This window comes from Lagenorhynchus albirostris, chromosome 4, assembly GCF_949774975.1.
Source record: "Lagenorhynchus albirostris chromosome 4, mLagAlb1.1, whole genome shotgun sequence".
NCBI classification, from domain to species: Eukaryota; Metazoa; Chordata; class Mammalia; order Artiodactyla; family Delphinidae; genus Lagenorhynchus; species Lagenorhynchus albirostris.
In genome coordinates, this window is record NC_083098.1 from 33718271 (window position 1) to 33744791 (window position 26521).

General features: G+C 39.1%; 1 protein-coding gene across 1 annotated transcript in view; it reads right to left on the reverse strand.

Moving 5' to 3' along the window:
- Window positions 1-26521, reverse strand: part of DCHS2 (dachsous cadherin-related 2) — a 290076-nt gene that overhangs the window by 104081 nt on the left and 159474 nt on the right. The window contains exons 4-7 of the mRNA XM_060147145.1: window positions 11127-11363; window positions 9079-10095; window positions 6122-6309; window positions 4704-4803 (exon numbers count right to left, since the gene is read on the reverse strand). Coding sequence (XP_060003128.1) covers window positions 4704-4803; window positions 6122-6309; window positions 9079-10095; window positions 11127-11363 — 1542 coding nt within the window. The remainder of the gene's footprint in view (window positions 1-4703; window positions 4804-6121; window positions 6310-9078; window positions 10096-11126; window positions 11364-26521) is intronic.

Below are 26521 nucleotides of genomic sequence, written 5' to 3' on the forward strand. Positions count from 1 at the left end.
CTTTTCCAATTTACATTCCTTTTATTTCTTTTTCTCCTCTGATTGCAGTGGCTAAAACTTCCAAAACTATGTTGAATAATATTGGTGAGAGTGGGCAACCTTGTCTTTTTCCTGATCTTAGTGGAAATGGTTTCAGTTTTTCACCATTGAGGATGATGTTGGCTGTGGGTTTGTCATATGTGGCCTTTATTATGTTGAGGTAAGTTCCCTCTATGCCTACTTTCTGGAGGGTTTTTATCATAAATGGATGTTGAATTTTGTCGAAAGCTTTCTCTGCATCTATTGAGATGATCATATGGTTTTTCTCCTTCAATATGTTAATATGGTATATAACATTGATTGCGTATATTGAAGAATCCTTGCATTCCTCAGATAAACCCCACTTGATCATAGTGTATGATTCTTTTAATGTGCTGTTGGATTCTGTTTACTAGTATTTTGTTGAGGATTTTTGCATCTATGTTCATCAGTGATATTGGCCTGCAGTTTTCCTTCTTTGTGACATCTTTGTCTGCTTTTGGTATCAGGGTGATGGTGGCCTAGTAGAATGAGTTTGGAAGTGTTCCTCCCTCAGCTATATTTTGGAAGAGTTTGAGAAGAATAGGTGTTAGCTCTTCTCTAAATGTTTGATAGAATTCACCTGTGAAGCCATCTGGTCCTGGACTTTTGTTTGTTGGAAGATTTTTAATCACAGTTTCAATTTCACTGCTTGGGATTGGTCTGTTCACATTTTCTATTTCTTCCTGGTTCAGTCTCGGAAGGTTGTGCATTTCTAAGAATTTGTCCATTTCTTCCAGGTTGTCCATTTTATTGGCATAGAGTTGCTTGTAGTAATCTCTCATGATGCTTTGTATTTCTGCAGTGTCAGTTGTTACTTCTCCTTTTTCATTTCTAATTCTATAGATTTGAGTCTTCTCCCTTTTTTTCTTGATAAGTCTGGCTAATGGTTTATCAATTTTGTTTATCTTCTCAAAGAGCCAGCTTTTAGTTTTATTGATCTTTGCTATTGTTTCCTTCATTTCTTTCTCATTTATTTCTGATCTGATCTTTATGATTTCTTTCCTTCTGCTAATTTTGGGGTTTTTTTGTTCTTCTTTCTCTAATTACTTTAGGTGTAAGGTTAGGTTTTTTATTTGAGATATTTCTTGTTTCTTAAGGTAGGATTGTATTGCTATAAACTTCCCTTTTAGAACTGTTTTTGCTGCATCCCACAGGTTTTGGGTCGTTGTGTTTTCACTGTCATTTGTTTCTAGGTATTTTTTGATTTCCTCTTTGCTTTCTTCAGTGATCTCTTGGTTATTAACTAGTGTGTTGTTTAGCCTCAAATGTGTTTGTATTTCTTACAGTTTTTTCCTGTAATTGATATCTAGTCTCATAGCACTGTGGTCAGTAAAGATATTTGATACAATTTCAACTTTCTTAAATTTACCAAGGCTTGATTTGTGACCCAAGATATGATCTATCTTGGAGAATGTTCCATAAGCACTTGAGAAGAAAGTGTATTCTGTTGTTTTTGGATGGAATGTCCTACAAATATCAATTAAGTCCATCTTGTTTAATGTATCATTTAAAGCTTGTGTGTCCTTATTTATTTTCATGTTGGATGATCTGTCCATTGGTGAGAGTGGGGTGTTAAAGTCCCCTACTATGATTGCGTTACTGTGGATTTCCACTTTTATGGCTGTTAGTATTTGCCTTATGTATTGAGGTGCTCCTGTTTTAGGTGCATAAAAATTTACAATTGTTATATCTTCTTCTTGGATTGATCCCTTGATCATTATGTAGTGTCCTTCTTTTTCTCTTGTAATAGTCTTTGTTTTAATGTCTATTTTGTGTGATATGAGAATTGCTACTCCAGTTTTCTTTCGATTTCCATTTGGATGGAATATCTTTTTCCATTACCTCACTTTCAGTCTGTATGTATCCCTAGGACTGAAGTGGGTCTCTTGTAGACAGCATATATATGGGTCTTGTTTTTGTATCCTTTCAGCCAGTCTATCTCTTTTGGCTAGAGCATTTAATCCATTTACATTTAAGGTAATTATTGATATGTATGTTCCTATGACCATTTTCTTAATTGTTTTGGGTTTGTTATTGTAGGTCTTTTCCTTCTCTTGTGTTTCCTGCCTAGAGAAGTTCCTTTAGCATTTGTTGTAAAGCTGGTTTGGTGGTGCTGAACTCTTTTAGCTTTTGCTTGTCTCTAAAGCTTTTAATTTCTCCATCAAATCTGAATGAGATCCTTGATGGGTAGAGTAATCTTGGTTGTAGGTTTTTCTACTTCATCACTTTAAATTTGTCTTGCCACTCCCTTCTGGCCTGCAGAGTTTATGCTGAAAGATCAGCTGCTAACTGTATGGGATCACCTTATGTGTTATTTGTTGTTTTTCCCTTGCTGCTTTTAATATTTGTTCTTTGTATTTAATTTTTGACAGTTTGATTAATATGTGTCTTGGTGTGTTTCTCCTTGGATTTATCTTGTATGGGACTCTCTGTGCTTCCTGGACTTGATTAACGATTTCCTTTCCCATATTAGGGAAGTTTTCAACTACAGTCTCTTCAAATATTTTCTCAGTCCCTTTCTTTTTCTCTTCTTCTTTTGGGACCCGTATAATTTGAATGTTGGTGTGTTTAATGTTGTCCCAGAGGTCTCTGAGACTGTCCTCAATTCTTTTCATTCTTTTATCTTTATTCTTCTCTGCACTACTTATTTCCACTATTTTATCTTCCAGGTCACTTATTCGTTCTTCTGCCTCAGTTATTCTGCTATTGATCCCTTCTAGAGAAGTTTTAATTTCATTTATTGTGTTGTTCATCACTCTTTGTTTGCTCTTTAGTTCTTCTAGGTCCTTGTTAATGTTTCTTGTATTTTCTCCATTCTATTTCCAAGATTTTGGATCATCTTTACTATCAATATTCTGAATTATTTTTCAGGTAGACTGCCTATTTCCTCTTCATTTGTTAAGTCTGGTGGGTTTATGCCTTGTTCCTTCATCTGCTGTGTGTTTCTCTGTCTTCTCATTTTGCTTAACTTACTGTTTTTGGGGTCTCCTTTTCGCAGGCTGCAGGTTCATAGTTTCAATTGTTTTTGGTGTCTTTCCCCAGTGGCTAGGGTTGGTTCAGTGGGTTATGTAGGCTTCCTGGTGGAGGGGACTAGTGCCCGTGTTCTGGTGGGTGAGCATGGATCTTGTCTTTCTGGTGGGCAGATCCACGTCTCGTGGTGTGTTTTGGGGTGTCTGTGGCCTATTATGATTTTAGGCAGCCTCTGTGGTAATGGATGGGATTGTGTTCCTGTCTTGCTAGTTGTTTGGCATAGGGTGTCCTGTACTCTAGCTTGCTGGTCATTGATTGGAGCTGGGTCTTGACATTGAGATGGAGATTTATGGGAGATTTTCGCTGTTTGATATTACTTGGAGCTGGGAGGTCTCTTGTGGACCAGTCTCCTGAATTGGCTCTCCCACTTCAGTGGCACAGCCCTGACACCTGGCTGGAGCACCAAGAGCCTGTCCTCCACAGGGCTCAGAATAACACGGAGAACAAAAAGAAAGAAAGAAGAAGATAAAATAAAAGAATATAAATTAAAGTAAAATAAAATGAAATAACGTTATTAAAATAAAAAAAATATGAAGAAAAAAAACTTTTTTAATTAAAAAAAAAAAGTAGACAGAACCCTAGGACAAATGGTAAAAACAAAGCTATACAGACAAAATCACACTCAGAAGCATACACATGCATACTCACAAAAAGAGAAAAAGGAAAGAAAAAAATATATATATATATAGTTGCTCCCAAAGTCCACATCCTGAACTTGGGATGATTCCTTGTCTACTCAGGTATTCCACAGATGCAGGGTACATCAAGTTGATTGTGGAGATTTAATCCGCTGCTTCTGAGGCTGCTGGGAGAGATTTCCCTTTCTCTTCTTTGTTCGCACAGCTCCCGGGGTTCAGCTGTGGATTTGGACTCTCCTCTGCGTGTAGGTCGCCTGAGGGCGTCTGTTCTTCGCTCAGACAGGACAGGGTTAAAGTAGCCGCTGATTTGGGGGCTCTGGCTCACTCAGGACGGGGGTGAGGGAGGGGTGCGGATGCGGGGTGAGCCTGCGGCAGCAGAGGCCAGCGTGACGTTTCACCAGCTTGAGGCACACCGTGTGTTCTCCCAGGGAAGTTTTCCCTGGATCATGGGACCCTGCATTGGCGGGCTGCACAGGCTCCCAGCAGGGGAGGTGTGGAGAGTGACCTGTGCTCGCACACGCTTCTTGGTGGCGGCAGCAGCAGCCTTAGCGTCTCGTGTCCATCTCTGGGTGCCGCGCTGATAGCCGCGGCTCGCACCCGTCTCTGGAGCTCCTTTAAGCGGCGCTCTTAATCCCCTCTCGTCACGCACCAGGAAACACAGAGGTAAGAAAGTCTCTTGCCTCTTCGGCAGCTCCAGACTTTTTCCCGGACTTCCTCCCGGCTAGCTGTGGCGCACTATCCCCCTTCAGGCTGTGTTCACGCAGCCAACCCCAGTCCTCTCCCTGGGATCCGACCGAAGCCCCCATTAAACTTTATTTTTTTTTTAAAGGTGATTCTAGAAAATAACAAATGTATTTTGTTTGCAATATGGTGCTATTTTCGGTGTTAACTATTTTCCCAGAAGGAGGCAGATGGTTGGTAGACAAAAGAGGAAATTCTAAAAACTCTTAATCCTTTATATATAGTAACTTTTACCTGAAGATACTGAATATATAACTTCTGCATTGTTTCCTTCATCAAGATCCTTTGCAAACACAGTTGTAACCAACATATTTACTGGTTGACCTTCCAGAACCTGTCATTAAGACAAATGACTTACAAATTAGTCAGTGAAATTTAAAAAAGAAATATCAATGAATCTTTAAGTTACAGAACACATTACTACTAAGCATTATTTTTTAAAACTACTTTTAAATCCACACAAAATGCAAATGTCTACCATATAAAAGTTATATGGGTGTAAAACCATGAAAAAAATCCACATTACAAATTTAAATGTTTTGCTCAATTTGAACAAATTATCTGCAGCATTTAATCTAATTTTGAGAAAAAAAGGAAATAAAATTGACTAAAAAAATCTTAGATTTTTGATGCTTTTTAAGAATTCTGGCATTTTCTTATTCATCCCTTTCTTTTAAAAGATCCAAAATATGCTAAACATAAACATAAGCCATTATTTCAGGAAACATACCTTATTAATTAACAGAAACTTTCCTGAAATTCTGAAATGTACATGTGGAATTGAGCTCCAAGTTTAGGGTCTTACTGCCTAATTAAGCCATGATACATAAAATGATATATTAATAAAAATCATAAGGATAGTATCATAATGTTCTGCATTGGTAGAATTTTCTTTAAATATGATTTTGGAAGATAAAGTTAAAGTTATTAACTTCCTCAATACCTATTTCGAGGTTTTCAATATGCATACCTGATCTCAATTTGAACGCCCAATTGTTGCAGAGCAATAGCTTCCCAACGTTTTATTCATATAACCCTTTCATTTAAAAAAAAGTATGAGTTCCTCCAAGATACATTTATTAATTATGTACATGAACTAATATGCTAACTTATTATGTACATTATAAAACATACAAAAACATGGAAATGAAAAAGATAAGATCATGTAAATATAATGAGAAGTTTCCGCATGTGCCTGCAAAGATCAAATGCTACAATCTCTGGCTGCACGTCCCTCCACTTTAGAGCTACAGATTGTTCTCCTATCTTCAAGTAACCATCTTAGAGATGTGTTTCAATTGCCCACAAGGAGCTGTAGACAAAGAAAGGCATGCAAATTACTGAAAAAAAACAAGCCATGTCTGAGCAATACTGATAATGAAGTACCATGACGTTTGCATACAACAGACAGAACTACATTATCATAAAACCACTGAATGTGTGATCCCAATTAGCACATATAAGCATTTTCTTTTCTTGTTTTAATTGTGTTTTTTTTTTTTTTTGGACATGTGGACAATTCTAACTCTAGAAATGTATGCATTTCCACACAAGACTGACTGGATAAATTCATGCTTTTTACCACAAGATGGTGCTCAAAACAAGTAACTAAGAATACTACAAACGTTGCAGGGCTACTTGGCTCCACATACCTTGATGTGTAATTCCTTCCCAGGGAGGCACTGTGGGAAATACGGCCTGTTATCGTTGATGTCAGTAACTGAGACATACACCAGCGCGGTGGCGTTTCGAGGATGGGAGCCGTGGTCGGTCACTAAGACAGTCACCTGATGGTGCACCCGTTGCTCATGATCCAAGGCCACCCAGCTGATAAGTTCGCCTGAGGAGCACAGAGCAGGATGAAAGACGCTGACGCTTGTACTAGAATTGTGGCTTTATGAACCACCAATTAAATCTCAGATCAATTCCCAGAAAGGAAAATCAGATATAAAGCTCTAAAAGCACAGCTTCCAAGACCACATGCTTTAGTAATCTAGCTCTGCTGTTGAAAGAATTTTCTGAAGTTTCTTCTGCCATCTTCAATTTGTCATTCTTTGTATTTCAAATTATCTACCATCAACCATTCGAACTAAAGAATGAATTCATAACAACAAATGATAAAATACTCTGTGGTAATTTAATAATAATTTAGAAGATTTAAAGTTACAGCACATCTCCCTTCATACTGAATATACAGAAAGCACCTCAGCTCTGACATCACAAGGTCTGGTTTGGGCACCAGTTTCTTCACCTCAGGCACAGAAGGACCTCTCTGACCCTACCTCCTAGGGCTATCAAACATTAACGCAATCATAAATTTAAAAGGACTCTGTAAGCTGTAAATTATTACGAACGTGGGAGTTGTTATCATTACTTAAGATAATGGCAAGGTACCTTCATGAAAATCAAATACATTCCTAGGTGATGGTTTGTCTTTTATGTATAGAGTTATTTATTTTTATCTCACAAAATGTATGTATAGTGAGGACAGTGACTTCCCAAATAACTCTTCATGCTTTACAAGCTATATTTTACATATTCTTGCTCAAAACTGTTTTCTAGGCGACTAGCCTCGTGTTTCATCCACAGACTCAGGCATAAAATTGTAACTGCCTCTATCTACCGCCAAGGGCCATCTCTGGTAGCCCATCTCCCGCTGCAGAGTTTCAACAGGTGTTAATATCCTCACTATTTATGAAAATATCTATTTGTGATAAAGTAATCAAGAAGCAACTACTACCTAACATTGCCATTACCAAGATCTTTTTGCCCTCTTCCTCCAAATGAAATGTGTAGAACAAATGACAGTGTGTAGAACAAAACAAAAAGTGAAATCAGGAACAGCAACAAAAAATTCATATTTGGATAAGCTGCTGAATTGGTGAAGGTATAATGCAGTGTTTACCATATCCAATTACTATATCAACTATATTTATAAAGTGTTTACTATAAGTGTGATTCTAACAAAAATGACAAAGACAACAGCTGCATCTTTAAAGTTCCAAAATGCAATTCTTCTAGGAAAACCCTAAATCCTGAATGGCAAACAGATTTTTATTTGCTGCACCAACTCTGACTGACATGTAGCAGCTGTTCGAAAAGACTAGGAGGCTCAGCCGGGGCTGGGCATGGGGGTTCCACATAGGGTTCCGTGGGAGTGAGGTTTCGGGTCACTACCTGAGGCTGCTCAGAGCCCCGGATGTGGAGGGCGTGCCTGCGTGCTGCGCATGCATGCCACGCATGCATGCCACGCACTGGAGGATGTCGTCAGCCCCTGCGCTGCCCCACTGTCCCCAGCCCCAGTGAACAGGAACAGCTTACGAGTATGTAGCCTTCCAAGCCCCTTCATAACACTTTAACTCTTCACCACCACCCCCCCCACACACACCCCCAGAGTGGGACACGGAGCATGGCAGCAATTGTCTCCTTTTTTCAAGGTAAGGAAACTGAGTCCCAAGGTGAAGCTTCTTGCTTCTAGCCGTACAGCAATTCTAGGAATGGACACCTGGTCTGAATCTGGACTAACTGTGGGAAAGAGAAGATCATGGGGGAACCGAATGTATATTTCAACTTCTTTCGAAAAAAATAAATTACCGAGTGCAGTAGAAAACCTAGAGAACTATCTAACACGTGGAAGTAAAGAGCAAGCCGGACCATCCTGTGCAGCCGGTGCAGTTTGTGCCTTGCTGCGGGGCCCAGCTCAGGACTGAATGGGAGCCGAGATCCAGCTTGCAATCTCGGCAGGCCTTGTGCCCTGGTGTAAAGCTCCATCTGCTGGAGGAAGGGGCACCTTTTCCTAATCCACACGATAGGTACTTTGAAGGTAATCAGAATTGAATTCAAATTCTGTCCCACTATAAAGCGAGGGGCACAAAGGCCACAATATGAATGGTGCCTCCTGGAATTGTACAAAGTGGTGACCTTCTCACTTCTTTCTAGCTCCGAGACCTTGGGCATGTTACTTGAGCTACTCGAGTTTCAGTTTCTCCAACTACATGGTTGCAGTATAAACATAGTTCATTTGTAGGTATTTGCAGGAATTAAAGACTTTGTAAATGTATACAATATAATAACATTTGTATATTTAACCTAACTAATTAAGACATGAAAAAAACCTCAGTGTAAATATTTGCCCTTTCCCTGTGTTTCCCTCATCAAAATGAGAATGGAGAAATATATCAAAAGAGTGACTTTGAAATCTTAACTTAAAATCTTAAAAGGTGGATTATTCTCTAGTTTTTCACTGATGACATTTATACTTTATAAAATATTATTTGAAAAATTTTAAAGACATCTACAAATGAAAAAGAGTGGTTGGGCGGGGGGGGGGGAATTAGACTTTACACAAGAATTTATCTAGTCCATTTCTGAGTGTACCTCTAATTCAAAATAAGAACCATATACGGACAGTATGTGGGTGTGAGGCAAGAGAAATATGAATCATTTAAGGGAAAATTCTGTTCAATTTTGACTTCACTTTAAAAATCACAATACTATAATCAAGTAAGATATTTACTAAAAACTGTAATTTTAACTATATGTTTGCTAAAAGATTTGAGTTTTGTCAATTCCAATTTTAAAGGAATAAGTGCAAGCTACAAAATGCTACCTGTATTGGGATTCATCTTGAAGAATTTTCCATCAGACAAAAGGAAGTATGACAGCTGTCCATTCTTCCCCGAGTCTCTGTCAATTGCTGTAATTTTGCCTATTACCCCTTGGGGAACAGGACTCTCCTTGACTTTCAGAAACAAGACATCATGCAAGAAGGTGGGGGAATTGTCATTCTCATCCAGGACATGAACAATTACTGAAGTGCTCACATTTTGTGACATTCTGTCCTCCGGGATCCAGGCAAACACTCTAAAATTATATGTTTGTGTGGATTCATAGTCGAGCTGTCGCCGCAAATAAATCCAACCCGTGTAAGGATGGATGCCAAACGCAGCCGAGTCTGGGCCGGACTCCAGCGAGTACAGGAGCTGCAGGGGTGTGTGCTGTGGGCCAAGCTGGCAGGCCTGGATTTTCAGGACCGGGGTCATCAGTGAGAGGGACTCACTAACTTCCGCTTGATAGACCAAATGCTCAAAAGTTAAAGACGGGTTTTGCTCTTGTTTTTCAATAATGACCGTCAGCACTAACAGGGATGCCTGAGGAGGAACGCCGAGATCCTGGGCCATGATGGTCAGAGTGCACTCCTGGGGCCCAGCGCCTGCCAGGCTCTCGTTGAGGTACACCACACCAAGCCCCGAGTCAACGGAAAAGATGCTCGGGCTCTGACTGGCAATGGCATAGCGGATGACCCCGTTGGGCCCGCTGTCTTTGTCTGTTGCACGGGCGTGGTACAAGGCTGTGCCAGTCATTGTGCTCTGGGATATCGTAACCCCATCGGAGGCTTTGTGAAACACTGGGCGGTTGTCATTGACATCGATGACAGTTATGTTGACCTCTGTGCTGCTGCAGGTGGGGGAGCTGCTGAGCTGTGCCTGGATGGTGAGCACAACCACGGGCTGTGTTTCGTGATCCAGAGGCTTCTGGGTTCGAATGGTGCCCAGCCATGGGTGAATAAAGAACTTTCCGTCCAGATCACCAGAGGAGATCCTATAAAGAATTGGCTCTGAGGAATCTGAAAAGGAAAAAAAAAAAGAACAAAATGAAAAGAGAAAGCAATCACTTTATGCCAAAAGAATGTACCTACTGGAAACAGAACTGAAAGCATTAATGTATATCATATCCACAGAGAATACGATGCAATGTCTCACATCTTCCTCGGCTCTCCAAAGCCTGTTGATAAGTGGACACATGGTTTCAGATGTATTAGTGGACAAAAGTAATGTCCAATGGACAAGGCGCAAGCCACGGGTTTCACCATCTTCCTTACCTCTTCTTGTATTAAGTAAAAGGGAAAGGTTTTCAGAAAATAACGTGGATGCCTGTTTTACAGTCTGTTTTATATATTTGAGGAAGCAAAGTCAAGTTTACACTGGTGTTTCTCTATGATATCTATCAATAAAAGGCAAATACCCTCCCTAAAATTTAAGGAAAGGAGAGAAGATAGGTTAGGTTTACGGAGCATGACAAGATCTTTGGACAAGTAATTCACTTCTAAGAATTTTTCTTGCAGAGAAATTTGTACAAGTCATATAAGGATATTTGCTTGAGTATTATTTGGACTAGCAAAAATGATTGTAAATCATTCAAATTGATAGCAAAAGGGAAATGTTTAAATAAATACTATGCAACTTTTAATTTTAATGAGATGGAATGATGTCCAGTTACTTGGAAAACTGTCCACAATATACAAAGTGGGGAAAAATGGTCATTGTAGAACAACAAAGATAGTTGGATGTATTTTCATTAAAAAATTTTTGGAAGTGTGTGTGTGTGTGTGTGTGTGTGTGTGTGTGTGCACACGTGTGTGTGTGTGTGTGTGTGCACGTGCGCTTTGAAGAATGGGTTAAAAGTACCTGTTACTTTTGTGATTAGAAAAACAAAGTAGGATAAAAATAATGTTGAAAGAACAAAGAGCAAGCCATAGATTGTATGGTCTCAATTCTTGCATGGAGAAAAGGAAAGATTTATTCAAGACTGTACAACCTAAGAAAATATAGAAAATGTTCCAGTAATGGATTTCAATGCAGCATAAGAGGTACTTACTCAAGGACTCTTTTGCTTTCACTGTCCCCACAGGACTGTCTTCAGGCACATCTTCATAAACTGAGAAAGTATACTTAGGCCTTTCAAATTCAGTGGGTGCCAGAGTTGTCTGAAGAATGTGTATGGTGACTTCAGCATTAGTGACAGATGTGAGCCCACCACCATCTCGAGCACAGACCATCAGCAAAAGTGTGGTGGATTCCAAATGACTAAGAGTTGATGTTAGGTAAATAATCCCTGGGTAGGGGAAGGAGAGAATTGAAAGCCAGATAACATGCAATGAATACTGATGAGCCATAGTAACACCTGATCTGCTAATGCTACTGTGATGGTTAATTTTATGTGTCCACTTGACTGGACCATGGCGTGCCCAAATATTCAGTGAAACATTATGCTGCATGTTTCTGTGAGGGTGTTTTTGGGTGAGATTAACCCAAATGGATAGACTGAGTCAAGCATATTGGCCTCCCTGCTGTGGGTGGGCCTCATCCAATCAGTTGAAGGCCTGACTAGAACAAAAGGGCTGGTCCTCCCCAAGTAAGAGAGAGTCCTCCTGCCGGACTCTGTTAGACTTGGGACATTGGTTTTTTCCCTTCCTTTGGAATTGAACTGAAACATCCTGGCTCCTCCTGAGTCTTGAGACTGCCAGTCTTCAACCTCAAGCTACACCATTGGTTCTCTGGATCCTGAGTTTACCAACTCACCTGCAGATCTTGGGGCCTGTTAATCTCCATAATCACAGGACTAATTCCTTACAATAAATCTCTTTATATTTATCTTTATATGTCTTTATATTTATATATCTCCTGTTGGTTCCATTTCTCTGGAGAACCTTGATACATCTACTTTCCAATCAAAGAACTTGAGCATATTTGCAAAATGATGGTCCAAATTCTGTCAAGTAAGCAATATTTCCAGAGCTTAAATATTAGACATCTTGGAAGTATATCAGTTCACCAGAAAAACAAAAACTGTTGCCTTTGTTAGGCCTTCCTACCATATCAGCAGCCAGGATGATGGACTAGCAGAGTATACCCCGTAATCCAATGTAGTCTAAGCTAATGCAGGGTTGTTGGGTGATCACAATCTACCCAGGCACCAGGACCCTAAATCTACAGATGAAATTAAAGTTTTATCTTCTGGGGTATTTGCCATTTGTCCTGAACAAGACCATGGAGTGCAGCACTTTTTTTCAAGGAACTCTATTTTTTTTGTTATTGATGAGAGGGTATAATATCAATGGCTGTGGGTAGGAAAACTTCAAAAATGTTAAAACAATGGGGATAAGTTAGGCTTATACACAGAGTGTTTGTGAGAGGAGAAGGTCTTAATGGATAAGTTTGGGAGAGATCCAGTAATGCTGAGAAAACCAATCATTTAATATGGCTAACACCACCCATTGGTGTGTTAGTGTGAAAACATGAAAATAGATAACCAACTTAGAAATGAAAATGTTAGTTGTAGTTAACAAAAAAGAAAAACAGACAAACTTTTAAATGAATTTACAAACAAATAAATGTGGCTGAACTGTATGGAATCTATCACAACACAATTGGCTGTAAGTATTAGTTAAATGAAGGACTACTGCAGTTTTGCCAGTTTATGAGAAGCTTGCAAAAACATCAGAATTATCAGTTTTCTAGGCATAAAAAAGGTGACACCCATTTGATTTCTTTCTTTTTTTAAATCAAATCTTCCCTCCTATAACTCCAATTCCTTGTTCCTATTTCCATTAGAAATTTAGTGAATCTGTCTTATTTCTCCTTGGCCAACACATCATCAATAACCAAAGCCAAATATCTCATCAGACCTGCTCCAGGCACAGCATCCCCATTTTCTTATCTGACATGATTTTATGTCATTTCTCTTGCAGTTCCTTTCTCCTGAACATTCTCCAAGTTGATCCAGGAACACATGGTTCCAGATAACAATCTGACTATAACAAAGAAGAGTATAAACATTCTTTATTGGAATACTTATAAAATACTAATGTAACCAAGTATTATCACACCCACTTTTAGCAGCCGTGTTAAAATCGGGGTTCACACTGATTTGCTGGTCCACCAAAGCACTCAATACTCATCACACTAATTTCTAAGTCAGGTCTTTCCCTTCCGTTATTGATTAGCTTCAGAATTCTTCTTATTAAAGTCTTGGCTTGATTAAAAAATAAAACTCAAATAATGCAAAAGTGTCTGTCTACAGAAGAAACTGAAAAGTCTTTCTACCCCAATAACCCCCCACTCCCTGGGCACAGAGTCTTCTAGAGTTAACTCAATTTTAATTATTGAGACTTTTTTAAGAGTTTTATTTTCCACTCTTGATGATTATGACAATGAAAAGATTAATGCGTGCCTCAACTAGACCATAAGCTGGTCTTCCTGCCTTCAGACTGACTCCTTCTAAACCATTCTTCATACTTGTATTAGGATAGTCTTCCTAAAATCCAAATCTCGGCCTATCAGTGCTTCCCCCAGTTTTCAGGGGAAGTTCAGATGCTTTATCATAATAACCAAGCCACACAATTAGCGCTTTTGCATCTCTGTGGCCCCATCTCACCATTCTCTCTGTACAGGACATTTTGCTCTTGGCACAGTCAACTCTTTCTAATTTCCAGAATAGATCTTGCTCTTCCCTTTGCATTGCTGCATCCCCTTCCTGGAATAACTTCATCTTCTCTGACAATGATCTCTACTCATGTTTTAAAGCACAGCTCAACTTTCACCTGGCGCAGATGACCTTCTCTTACCTTCCACTCTCTTTCAGAGACCACTCTTCCAGGATCCCACAGTGGCCTGGAAGACCACTCTTCCAGGATCCCACAGTGGCCTGAGTACATGTGCCTATCAGTACATGTACTTTAATGGGTTTTGTCTTTCTTATCATTCATTCACTTATTCATTAGTTTACTCCATGGTTTATAAATAAAGTCAAAAAACAACATTTTGAAAATATATAAACAACAATTTAGTATACATAATAACTGAAGAGTTCTGTAACTAAGATGAAAAAATACAGGGAAGCCAAAAGTTAGGGTAGCAGTGGATAAGGGCAGATAACTCAGATAAGAAAGAATAAAGTATGAATAAATATGATAATGCTCAAACTCATTAAAAATAACAAATGCAAAATAAAAATAATTACCTCTTGTTTTCACCTCTAATGTTTGCTAAAACTTTTAAGTGATATTATGCAGGGTTAATAAAGGGTGTGGTATGGATGTACACTGTCCAAAAGGCACCTTTGGCAATATTTATCTAACAGTAAATTGTTCGTGTTCAAAACCTAGAAATCTACCCTCAGATCACCTTTGAGAAGGTACAGTGAGGGTGGTGCTTACCACCCAAGGGGGACTGCAAGACCAGTGTGGCTGATGGTGGTACTTCTGAGGGGAATGATTCTCATATACAGGAAAATGAGAAGCTGATAATTAGATACATCAGTGACATTTCTGAATAAAGAGAGACAAAGATAAAATCTTATAACAGCAACAAGAGAAGAAAAACTGAGAACATATAAAGGAACAATTCTTTGACAACAAACTTCTCAATGGCAACAACAGAGGTCAGAAGTTAATGAAGTAATATTGTGAAAGTTACAGAAGAAAACAACTGCCTACCTAGAATTTTCTACTCAGATAAGCTATTTTTTCTAATGTATTTATTTATTTTTGGCCGCACTGGGTCTTTGTTGCTGGACACGGGCTTTCTCTAGTTGCAGTGAGCGGGGGTTACTCTTCATTGCGGTGTGTGAGCTTCTCATTGTGGTGTCTTCTTTTGTTGCAGAGCACGGGCTCTAGCTGCGCAAGCTCTGTAGTTGTGGCGCACAGGCTTAGTTGCTCCGCGGCATGTGGGATCTTCCCGGACTAGGGCTCAAAACTGTGTCACCTGCACTGGTGGCTCTTAACCACTGAGCCACCAGGGAAGCCCCAGGTAAACTATTTTACAGGAGGAACGTTGGATCAGTCAGGGTTCTCCAGAGAAGCAAAAACGAATAGTTGAAATAGATAGATAGAGACAGAGATAGAGATGGGGGGAGAGAAGATAGACAGGGAAAGAGGGGGAGAGAGATAAGGAAAGAGAGAGGGAGAGACAGGGAAAGAGAGAAGAGAGAGAGAGATTTATTTGGAGGAATTGGTTCATGTGGGGGTCGGTCAGTCTTGAATTTGTAGGGCTGGCTGGAAGGCTAGAAATTTCTACAGGAGTCAATGTCACAGTCTTGAGTTGGAAAGCAGCCTAGAGGTAGAATTACTTCTTCCTGGGAGGACATCAGTCTTTTCTCTTAAGACCTTCAACTGATCAGAGAAGACCCACTCACATTATGGAAGATTATTTGCTTTGCCCAAATACTACTGAGTTACATGTTAATCATATCTAAAAAACACCTTTACAGCAATATCTAGACTGGTGTTTGACCAAAAATTAGGTACCATAGCCTAGCCAAGTTGACACATAAAATTAACTATCACAAGCATAAAATAAGACCAAGACAGTTAGATAATTTACTTCTCACAAACTATCACTGAAAGAATTACTAAAGGGAACAACTGTTTTCTGATACTAAGTACAATGACCAACCCTCCCCTTGAAAGCAAGTGCTGCAAAAAAATAAAAACATAACCTCTTAAATACATTTTAAAAATTGACAGTAAAGAAGTTAAAAAATTAAGTGATGTCAGGAACCCAGAGCATATGCAGCATACTGAATTTGGCTTTGGCCTTCAGTGTATTTACCAAACCCTAGTGTCCTTGAACTTTTCTTTTAATGATTTTGTGGAACTCTGGGGGCAGAAGACAAGACCAGGGCCCTTGGGGATGGGAGCAGGTTGGAGAGGGAGAGTCTTGCAGGACTTCCACCAATAAAATTAGATCCACAAAACTTTCAGTGTAAGAGGGAGCTAGAAATAAATCCCTGCCTCCCCAGTGAAATTTTATGACTTGAAACCTGGTGCAGAACAGAGGGGTAAAAATTTCCTTTGAGAACTCTTAAACATAAGCCAAACTTCACACTAGTTTGTAGCCTATATTCACAGTATAGGATGATGTGAAATTTCTTTTTACCTATTTTGATTTATTTTGTATGGCCACCTGTTCTTCTCCTGCCCCTACATGAAAATTCAGGAAGCTCCTACCACCTCCACAATCACTAGCAACCAATTAAAGTTCTTTCTGTGACCTTAAGTCACTAAACAGTCTCAATTTAATAACTAGAATATAAATGTCTTTAGAAGAATCAAAGTGTAAACTTGAGTTAAAGTTCAGGTGGGGAAAAGAATCTGAAAAAGAATGAATATATATATGTATGACTGAATCACTATGCTGTACACCTGAAACTAACACATGATTGTAAAGCAACTCTACTCCAATAAAATTAAAAATAAATAAATAAATAGGTATAATTTAAGGCAAAAAAATAAATAAATAAAGGTCAGGTGGAGCACATGCTGTAAGTCAGAAGTCGCTGGCTGCTTCTCTCTCTCTTCCTCATATTGCTAATATGAGTTTCTGAACCATCTCCGTGCACCTGGGGGGAAAGGAGGGGATGGGAGAAGATTGGGAACATTCTCACTGGACAGGCACCATCACAGTGATGTAGCGTCAGTGCTCTTCCACCTGGGCAGTTGTTTAGAAACCACCTTCTATCACTAGTGTTTTTGTGGCTTTTTTGGAGAAACCTTCCATCTTCTAATCTGAGGCTACTTTAACAGACGTAACCATATCCCTCTTCAGACTGTTCACTTACTGCTTCCTTGCCTCCTGAAAAGCTAACAGTGCTCAGACCTCTCCCTCTGACCTTAGTGGGCAGGACCTAAAACAGCTCCACACCAGCTGTCTCCACCCCAGAGGACCACGGGCCCCACAAACTCCAGGAACGGCTTATCTTCACCCTAGAAACCCCTCCTTTCTTCCACCGTCCATCATTCCGGCTCTAGATTTTTCAGGTGAGAGACAAACTTGAGTCTGTTAGCCCCGAACCGCAGGGGTTAATACTCAGTTCTCTGACTGGTGAAGTGCAGGCACCCCACCTGGGGGTAACCCACAAATCCACAGCAGCTCTCTCCAAATTATCAACCCTTTTATTTCCAATTTAGAAACCTTTATGACAAGGTGGGTAAAGTTCAGTAGACTGAACTTTGGTGGGTAAAGTTCTGTAGAACTTCTGACAAGGTGGGTAAAGTTCAGTAGAAAAATCAAACTGCTTTTCAGTTCCCTCCTTTGTAAATAATCCTGCACAGGATCCCTCTGGTATATATCTTAGTAACTCAGCCCTAACTTCCATTTTCATTTCTTGTTACAAATGCTTACTAATCTCCCTCTCCACATCTTCATTTATATTCTTCACTTCTCCTGAATCACTATCGTTCTTCCCCCACTTGCATATCCAAATCTGAGCCCTCCTGTGAGGTTCAGCTCAAGTTCCCCGACTACTCTAGATTCTCCCAAGTTCTCTTCTGAAGGTCTGCTCTCCCTGTGGTCCTCATGTCATCAATACGTGGAGTTTACTCTTAGAATTTCTGTTTCAGGGAAGACAAATGTAAAGTCACCTTAATGAGACATGAGACAGTGGGAGTCTATGGCTTACACACTTGATTGTATCTGAAATGTATCTTTTAAATGTTCTAACCCAGAGGGTTGACGACGAGTCCAGAAAAAGTAGGTAAAAGAGAGGTAAATGTTAGGCACACAAATTCAGGCCCAGGCTGTAAAAGAGAAGTGGGAACAGCCTTCAGGTACTTCCCTCCCAGTGAACGGCAGAGTAACGCAGAGCACTGTGAGTCAGCAGGCCTTCACAGTTCTGTTCTACTGGCAAGAGCATCTTTATTACGGAGAAGATCCATCCGGCTATTTTAATCTGGTACCACTAAACATTAACATTATCTCATTCCCTTCTTTAAAAATCAATGTTTCTCTGTAAACTTTCCCAGACTGATTTGGCTTTCTCCATAGTGTGCCTGAGCGGAGAAGGCAAGCTGGACACGAAGCCTTAAGAATTCAGTTCCTGTGACAGTTACAGTTTTTCACTATAACCTGGTAATTGGCATACAGTTTGATATATCAAAAGAAAGAGCTTGCTTAATGTAAGCCTGAAGATAAAATAATTTAAGTATGGAATGCCATCTGTTGAAGATTCTTAGGAGCCAGACAGCTGGGCTTCTTTTGGTCAAATAACTATACTACAGTGTGTGGCCATACTCTCAATACTTGACCTTCAGAATGTAATTATTGAGTCTGGCCTTCTTCTATATTTTTTTTTCCTATGTTTCCATAGTTTTCTGTACTGTGTTCTGGACTGAGTATCTATTTCTTTTCCAGTATTAAACTTTAAAAATTATTGTAATTTCATAATATGATTTTTTAATTTATTTATTATTGAGATATAATTGACTATATACTATTGTATTAGTTTTAGATGTACAACATGATAATTTGATATATGTATGTATTGTGAACTGATTATGAGAATAAATTTAGTTAACATACATCACCACACATATTTATAAATTTTTTCCTTGTGATGAGAACTTTTATGATCTACTCTGTTAGCAACTTTCAAATATACAATATAATATTGTTAACTACAGTCACCATGCTGTACATAAATCCCCAGGATTTATTATCTTATAACTGGAAGTTTGTACCTTTTAACCCCCTTCACCCACGTCACCTGCCCCACTCCACCCCCAGCTCCGGCACCCACCGATCTCTTCTCTGTATATTATATGCGCTATTATTGTCGACTCAGCTGGACTGCAAGCTTTCTCGTGACAACAGCTCCATCTCATTCTTTCCTTTTTTCTATCAATGACCATTTATTGTGTACCATCTACATTCCAGGAAATGTGCTAGTAACTGGAAAGGCGGTAGGGAGCAAAATAGACCGTGTCTGCAGGGCACAGACATTAATCATATAATCAAAAAATATGTAATTATAATATAAAGAGAAGCTGTGCTAGAATATAAACTGGGACCTGATTTAACGTGCTTGGGGAGGGAATCGTCAGAAAACACCTCCATGAAAAAGTGACCTATAACCTGAGCTCTGAAGAATGAGTTAGGACATTATCTAGGTGAATATGTGAGTGTGGGAAGAGAAGAGGATAGAGAGCCATCAAATGTTCTGTGCAGAGGGAAAATGCATGACGTGCCTATGAAGGGAAGCATGGTGGGCTCCGGGAAAGGAGGAGAAGGAGGAAGAAAGAGGAGGAGGAAGAGAAGGGGAAGAAATAGCTGGTGTAAAGAATGAGCACAGGGCTTCCCTGGTGGCGCAGTGGTTGAGAATCCGCCTGCCGATGCAGGGGACACGGGCTCATGCCCCGGTCCGGGAAGATCCCACATGCAGCGCAGCGGCTGCGCCCGTGAGCCATGGCCGCTGAGCCTGCGCGTCCGGAGCCTGTGCTCCGCAACGGGAGAGGCTGCAGCAGTGAGAGGCCCGCGTACCGGAAAAAAAAAGGAATGAGCACAAAGATTAAAGAGAATTACTGGAGCTCAGGCCACAGGGGAAAGGAGGGCAGGTCATGAAGGGCCTGGGAGACCATAACAAGGATTTGGTCTCCGGCCAAAGAGCCATGGAAAGTCATCGAAAGATTTTAGGCAGGGAGGTGAGATAACCAAATCTGTCTTTCTATAGTTGAACAAGTTCCATCTCATGCCTATATGTATGAATTTTACTAGACTTCTTCTGAGCCAAGGACTACTTTTTTGGCTTGCAAAGCCAACTTTGTGCAGTGAAACAGTTTCTACTAGAGACCAGTAAGAAGCTAGTAAGTTTCTTTGAATGAACAGTCACCACTTAGAAGAGGAGAGTATTAAGATTAAGTGTGCCCTTCTATATGTGGAATATTTCAAAACATTCACTTCTAAAAACATTCAAGTATAAAGGGGGGCTAGAAAACTCACTTACTTGAATTCAACATTCTTAAACAGACTAAGCTGTCTACTAAAAGCTGATGGACCAGAAAATGTAACTGTAAAAATATATATATATTACATATTATATATATATATAATAAATAATAAAACAGTAAGTAAAATCAATAGCTCTCTTTACCTGTATATTAGCCAGCTTAAGACTTATGATATTATATTTTAAGACTTTAAAGTACAGTGATTATTTGGCTCTCATTTTTTTCATGACACTTGCAAATTATCATTAACCACCAGTTCAGGGGATCAATTTTAACTTTAAAAAATAGATGTTGATTCACTTACAGAGCACTACTTATTTTAAGTTTTAGTTACTGTAGTGCTTAGAGTTATACATACTAATTATAATGTGCAATAGTATTTGTCTATGCTATTTATCTTGTCACTTATTTAAATAGAGGAAATTGCTGGGATGAATTTTTTTAATTGATAGACTAATAAAAGAACTTAAAGACAAAGGTCTTCTCTTAAATCTGATATACAAATAAAAGCATGTTCTTCTACTAATTAAGCAATACTTTTAGAATCAATCTTCCTAGAAAAGATGGGATACTCTTCACCAAAGTAGTACTTCGTAGTTAGAAAATAACCTATAGGTCATTACTAAAAGTGAAAGCTATGGGATAGTTAAGAACAAAAATAAGGGACTTCCCTGGTGGTGCAGTGGTTAAGAATCCACGTGCCAATGCAGGGGACACGGGTTCGATCCTTGGTCTGGGAAGATCCCACATGCTGTGGAGCAACTAAGCCCATGCACCACAACTACCTACTGAACCTGCGCTCTAGAGCCCTCGAGCCACAACTACTGAGCCTGCGTGCTACAACTACTGAAGCCCGCATGCCTAGAGCCCATGTTCCTCAACAAGAGAAGCCACCACAATGAGAAGCCCACGCACCACACTGAAGAGTAGCCCATGCTTGCTGCAACTAAAGAAAGCCTGAGCACAGCAACAAAGACCCAACACAACCCAAAAAATTCTTTTTAAAAAAGAACAAAAATAAGCACAAAATCATGACCTTCACCAAACATGGAGTCTGTAATTTTCTCAAAAACAGAGACAGACCAAAAACTATGGGATATCAATATCAATTTCTTATTGATTATTGATATTTATGGTGTCCTTCCTATATTCCTTTTGTGAGAATATAGAAGCTTATTCACCAAATAGATGATATTGTACTCTTTATTTTCCACACAAATCTGGGTAACTAAGCTGCATTGGCTGAAAGGAGTAGGATGAATATTTTGAATTTGTCTATCTCATACTGACAACTAAAACAGTTCTTAAGAAAAATGTACCTATTTTGGAAGATTCCACTGAATTCTATTTTTTCAACTGAAAAGAGTAAATAATCAACAGAATAATTATTATCTCAAATAGGCTTATATAGGAAGTCACAATGAGAGATCATTTCTATCTTATTTAGTTGAATCAATGGAACTTACATTTATTTTAGCTTTGTCTTTAGTTTTTTTTTTAAAAACCATAATCATGGGAAGAGTTTTTTTTATATATAAATTTATTTATTACTTAGTTTTGGCTGTGTTGGGTCTTTGTTGCTGCGCATGGGCTTTCTCTAGTTGCAGCAAGATGGGGCCACTCTGTTGCGGTGTGAGGGCCTCTCATCGTGGTGGTTTCTCTTGTGGAGCACGGGCTCTAGGCACATGGGCTTTAGTAGTTGTGGCACATGGGCTCAGTAGTTGTGGCACATGGGCTCAGTAGTTGTGGCAAACGGGCTTAGCTGCTCCTCGACATGTGGGATCTTCCCTGACCAGGTCTCGAACCTGTGTCCCCTGAATTGGCAGGCAGATTCTTAACCATTGTGCCACCAGGGAAGTCCCATGGAAAGAGCTTTGAAATGGAAATTCGAGAAGTAAAAGTGTCAGGAGTACTACTAACTCCTTGAGCAAATCACTAAGTCTCTTAGGGTTTTCAGTCTCTTAATTTACCATGGGCATAAAAACATCTGCCTTGCTTATGTCATATGTTGATGTAAGGCTCAAATAGGCAATATATGGAAAAGATGTCAAAAAATATTGTCTGAGATGGAACAGTATAGGGACAGATCACAGGTCTAAGATGGGGTTCAAGTCCTATTATGCCATTTACCAACTGTGTACCTTTAGAGAAGTCACTAAATCCCTTTCTGCCTCAGTTTCTTCCTCCACTAAATGAGGGAGCTGATCTGTAAGGTCCCTTCCATCTCCAAGAGTCTGTGATCTTATACTGGAAAAACTAATGAGAAAACCCTCTAACATGCTTTTGTTTCCCATGAAAGTGACATACACTGATTAGGTGCTCATGATTAATTTTAGTCTCCGTCTTGCAAATGAAAGAAAGTCACTTTTGGGGGGCATGAGCAAGTTCACATCCCATATGAAATAATGTGTGGTATTAATTTGTTAACTATACATCAGAATGCTCTGAATGTAGGAAAGTGACAATCATGAAGAATTATGAGAATCATTACAAGGTATGAATACTGAGTGTAAAACTAACATTAGAAAAGAATCTGCCCTTGAGATAAAAACAAACTTTGTGCTACATTACTTACAATCCCTGTTAAAATCCACACACTCTGAACAAACAAGAGATTACAAGTAAACACAGAGGCAGGGCTGGTTTAACTCATTCAGTTGCCCTTTTAATTCCTTGTTTTTCCATGGTATTCAACCTGGCTTTTATGTGCACCACAACTAAACCCAGGACAGGCAATAAGTTAGGCAACGTAAGGTCTATTGTCAGATATATGAGAGCAAGCAGGAATTTTTGTCTGTCTTATACACTGATGTATCCCAAACACCGATAGCACTGCTTGGTTCATATCTGTGGAAACAATGAACTTACTTCCATTTTCTGCCTTTCTTTTCAGAACTTTTGACTTTTCTGTATATCATTAACATGAGATAAATCACAAAAATTTAACCACAGGTAGCCCTAGCAAAAGAGGTAACTGGGCAATAATAAATGACCCACACAAATGCTTGAAACCTGTCACCTTAAAATAATTTGAATTAGAAGTAATGTTTGTTGCAGAGTAAAATTACTAAATATATAGGACAACACAAAAGCTAAAAATTGCTCCTTTTATTTACTAAAGAGACTACTTCACACAATGTAGAAAAAAATCAACCTGTAGTTCAAAAAATGGGATTAAAAATACATGAAAAAGAGCTATTAATAAATAAGCTTCTTGTGTTTCCTCCTTTTAAAACTCAAAACAGTGTGGTCTGCCTCGTGCCCACATCAAAAGAACCCACTAACTGAGAATAACAGAAACGAAGGCTTAAGTCGATCTCTCTCTCCTGGTGCCGAAACCCGTTATACAAAAATGTTCTTTGAACCAACAACACACTTAGAAAGCCAGAAACAGAACAGGAAGATAAACCCACAAGAGAAAACAACTAGGACATCGCCACACACCCTCCAGTTTTCTCCAAAACGTTTTTCTTCCCAGATGAACACAGTAAGTCCAAAAGCTCTATTTTTAATGCACGAGTCTTGGTTGTGGCACAAACAGATCAATGGAAAATCTCGTCTTCATGAACACTTGAGGCTATAACACAAAGTATGTAAGCTTATAAAATAGCATGTCTAATATAGGAAGCCTCAAAATGAAAGCACGAAGGAACCAATGAGAAAATGAATGAATGTCTCTAAGAGAGAATTTTAGAGTATTTCAAGAAGTGATAATGTATAAATTGGCTATCAATTCTCAATCTTCTCCTCTACTATATAACTATGTACAACTATATGCGTGTGTGTGTGTGTGTGTGTGTGTGTGTGTATTTAGTTTGTATACTTGTATACCTAGAAAAGAGCTGGCACAGTTACACTGGAGAGGGAATTTGGGAGAATTCTGGGGAAAGTGGGGGTAGGCCCTAGTGTCCCCGCCATGCTGCGATAGGGAAAGAGGATTTTAAATGAAGGTTTGCTCTGTGTTATCAATGATACTGCCTTGCAATTTCTTAAGAGGATGCAATAAGGATTTAAATCACTTTCCAATTATTTCTAAAGGTCATTTATTCATTTATTCCACATATATTTATTGACAGAGGCAATTTCTTGAGACTATGTTTATACTGACAGGCTCTGTAGACACAGGCCTTTATAGTGAAAGCAAGAAAGCCCAGCCTTTTATAGGTTCAACAAAGACACAGATCCAGAAGAGGAAAACCATATTTCAATACAGCTCCTTGTTCTATTCTTTGAGAACATCAACAGTTAAACTGACTTTTATGGCATGGCCTAGAGGCCTAACTATTATGTACAAAATAGAAAATGTGTCCATAGTTGTAGTCAACCAACAGATGAACAACTCAACTGTTCAAATTGGAGACTAACTGTTCACTAGGCAACTTTTTCCCATAGTTAATCATGATACTGTTTCATTCTCTTCTAAAGGTTAAAGTAAAGCATTACCAGCTCTTATGACTTTCTCATGAGTTGTGATTAGGTGCAACCACATTCTCAGCTCTGTAAGACTGAGAATGTTTTCACCCTAAATGCAGCAACATCGAAATTGCCAACAATAATAACCCAAGGTTACTTCCCTTATGAAGTTGGTCTTTGCTTTAAAAAAAATACCATACTTCCCTAGATAATAACCTACTTAAAGTGTTCTCCCTGATTAACAATGGCATTTGTCTAATGCCCGTGCCAGGAGTGGAAGCCTGTGGCTGACTGAAGCCAGCACAGCAACAGAAATATCTCCTAAAAACACAACACAGTATAGCTCATTCTTCAAGATCATCCAGGGGAAACTTGAGGATGAGTGTGTTGATGTCTTTTAAAAACAATCTGCTAAATGCTTTTAGATCCTGTGCCCTGATTACTGGCTGACCTATATATTTTTGGCAATGCTAGTGCCCTGGAGGGCCTGACCATTTAAATAGCTAAGGTCCTCAGTTTAGATGAACTTTGAAAAAGCCAAGATAAGTAGACTAATTTCCTAAAAATATATTTTCTTCTGATCTTGAAATGTTAAAAGGGCCACACATCAGTGGATTATTTTGACCAAGGAAAGTTTTGCCTTGTAAAGACTGCCATTGTAAACGACTAATCCCCCAGCCAGTCATACATGCCAGGTGAAGTACACTTACCAGGTAAGAAGCAACTACTCTTTACCTAATGGGGCTCGTTGAGAGGGCAAACTAACTCGGTAGATCGGATTCCCTGTGTAAATTATTGTTTGTTGCTAATGAACGTTGTCGTTGCAAAGGATGTTGTACAGATCCAATGAGACAACGTACAGAACTGCCTAGTGTAGCACCTGACATCATCATCATCACAACAGAAACACATTCCAACCATGCTCAGAGCAGGTGTTGTAAGAAGAAATATAATCTTGAGGAGATCTCTGCACTCTCATTCTCAATGAGGCACTATTCACAATTACCAGGTTGTGGAAAAAACCTAAATGTCTATCAACAGATGGATGTAAAAAGAAGATGTGGCATATACCTACAATGGAACATTATTCAGCCTTGACAAAAAGAAGGACTTTCTGCAACACAGGACAATATGGATGAACCTGGAGGACATGATGTTAAGTGAACTAAGCTGGCCACAGAAGGACAGATACTACATATTTCACTCATATGAAAGATCTAAAATAGGCAAGTTCATAAGATCCAAGAGTTGAAAGCTTGTTGCCAGGGGCCAGCGAGGAGGGAGAAATGGCAAGTTGTTAGTCAATGAGCATAAAGTTTCAGTTAAGCAAGATGAATAATAAACCCTAGATCTGCTGTACAACATTGTACCTCTTGTCACCGATAATGTACTGTACACTGAAATATGTGTCAAAGGGCAGATCTCAGGTTAAATGTTCTTACTACAATAAATAAAATAAAATATTTTGTAAAAGTAAAAAAGCAAAAGGAAAAAAATTTTTTCTTTTTCTTTGCAGCCTCATTTTTGGGCAAAATACCTGTAATATCTCCATAGGATTATAATGTAATATTATACACTTGAAATTTTATAACCAAATGTTGGTTATAAAATACCAAATATTGTAACCAAATATTGTAACCAAGTATTTCAAACTTTTTTTTGTTAACAACAAACTAATAGGAAGAGGAAGTAACCTCTTAAATATTGATTATTTCTGAAAGATTGTTTGCCCATTGGACTTTTTTGGCAGATACACAATTACCATATTAGAGAACTAAAAGGAGCTTTAGGTATCATTTAAAAAACAAGGAAACTAAGACCCAAAGAGATTAAGGGAATGCCAGACCTAGTACCAGAAAGGGATTTCTTTGGACGTCCGTACAATGCTCTTTACACTAGTAGGGTGTATTTGTATGTTGAAATGATGACTGAGGCCAATGAAGGTCATAAGACCAAGAGGAGGCAAAGCTGGGAATCAGATCCAGTCCTAACCTACAAAGCCCGGCTCTTTTCAGCATGCCTTGCTGCCTTATGGAAGGTGAAGTGAGTCCTGCAACACCCCTGCCAAGGAAAAACC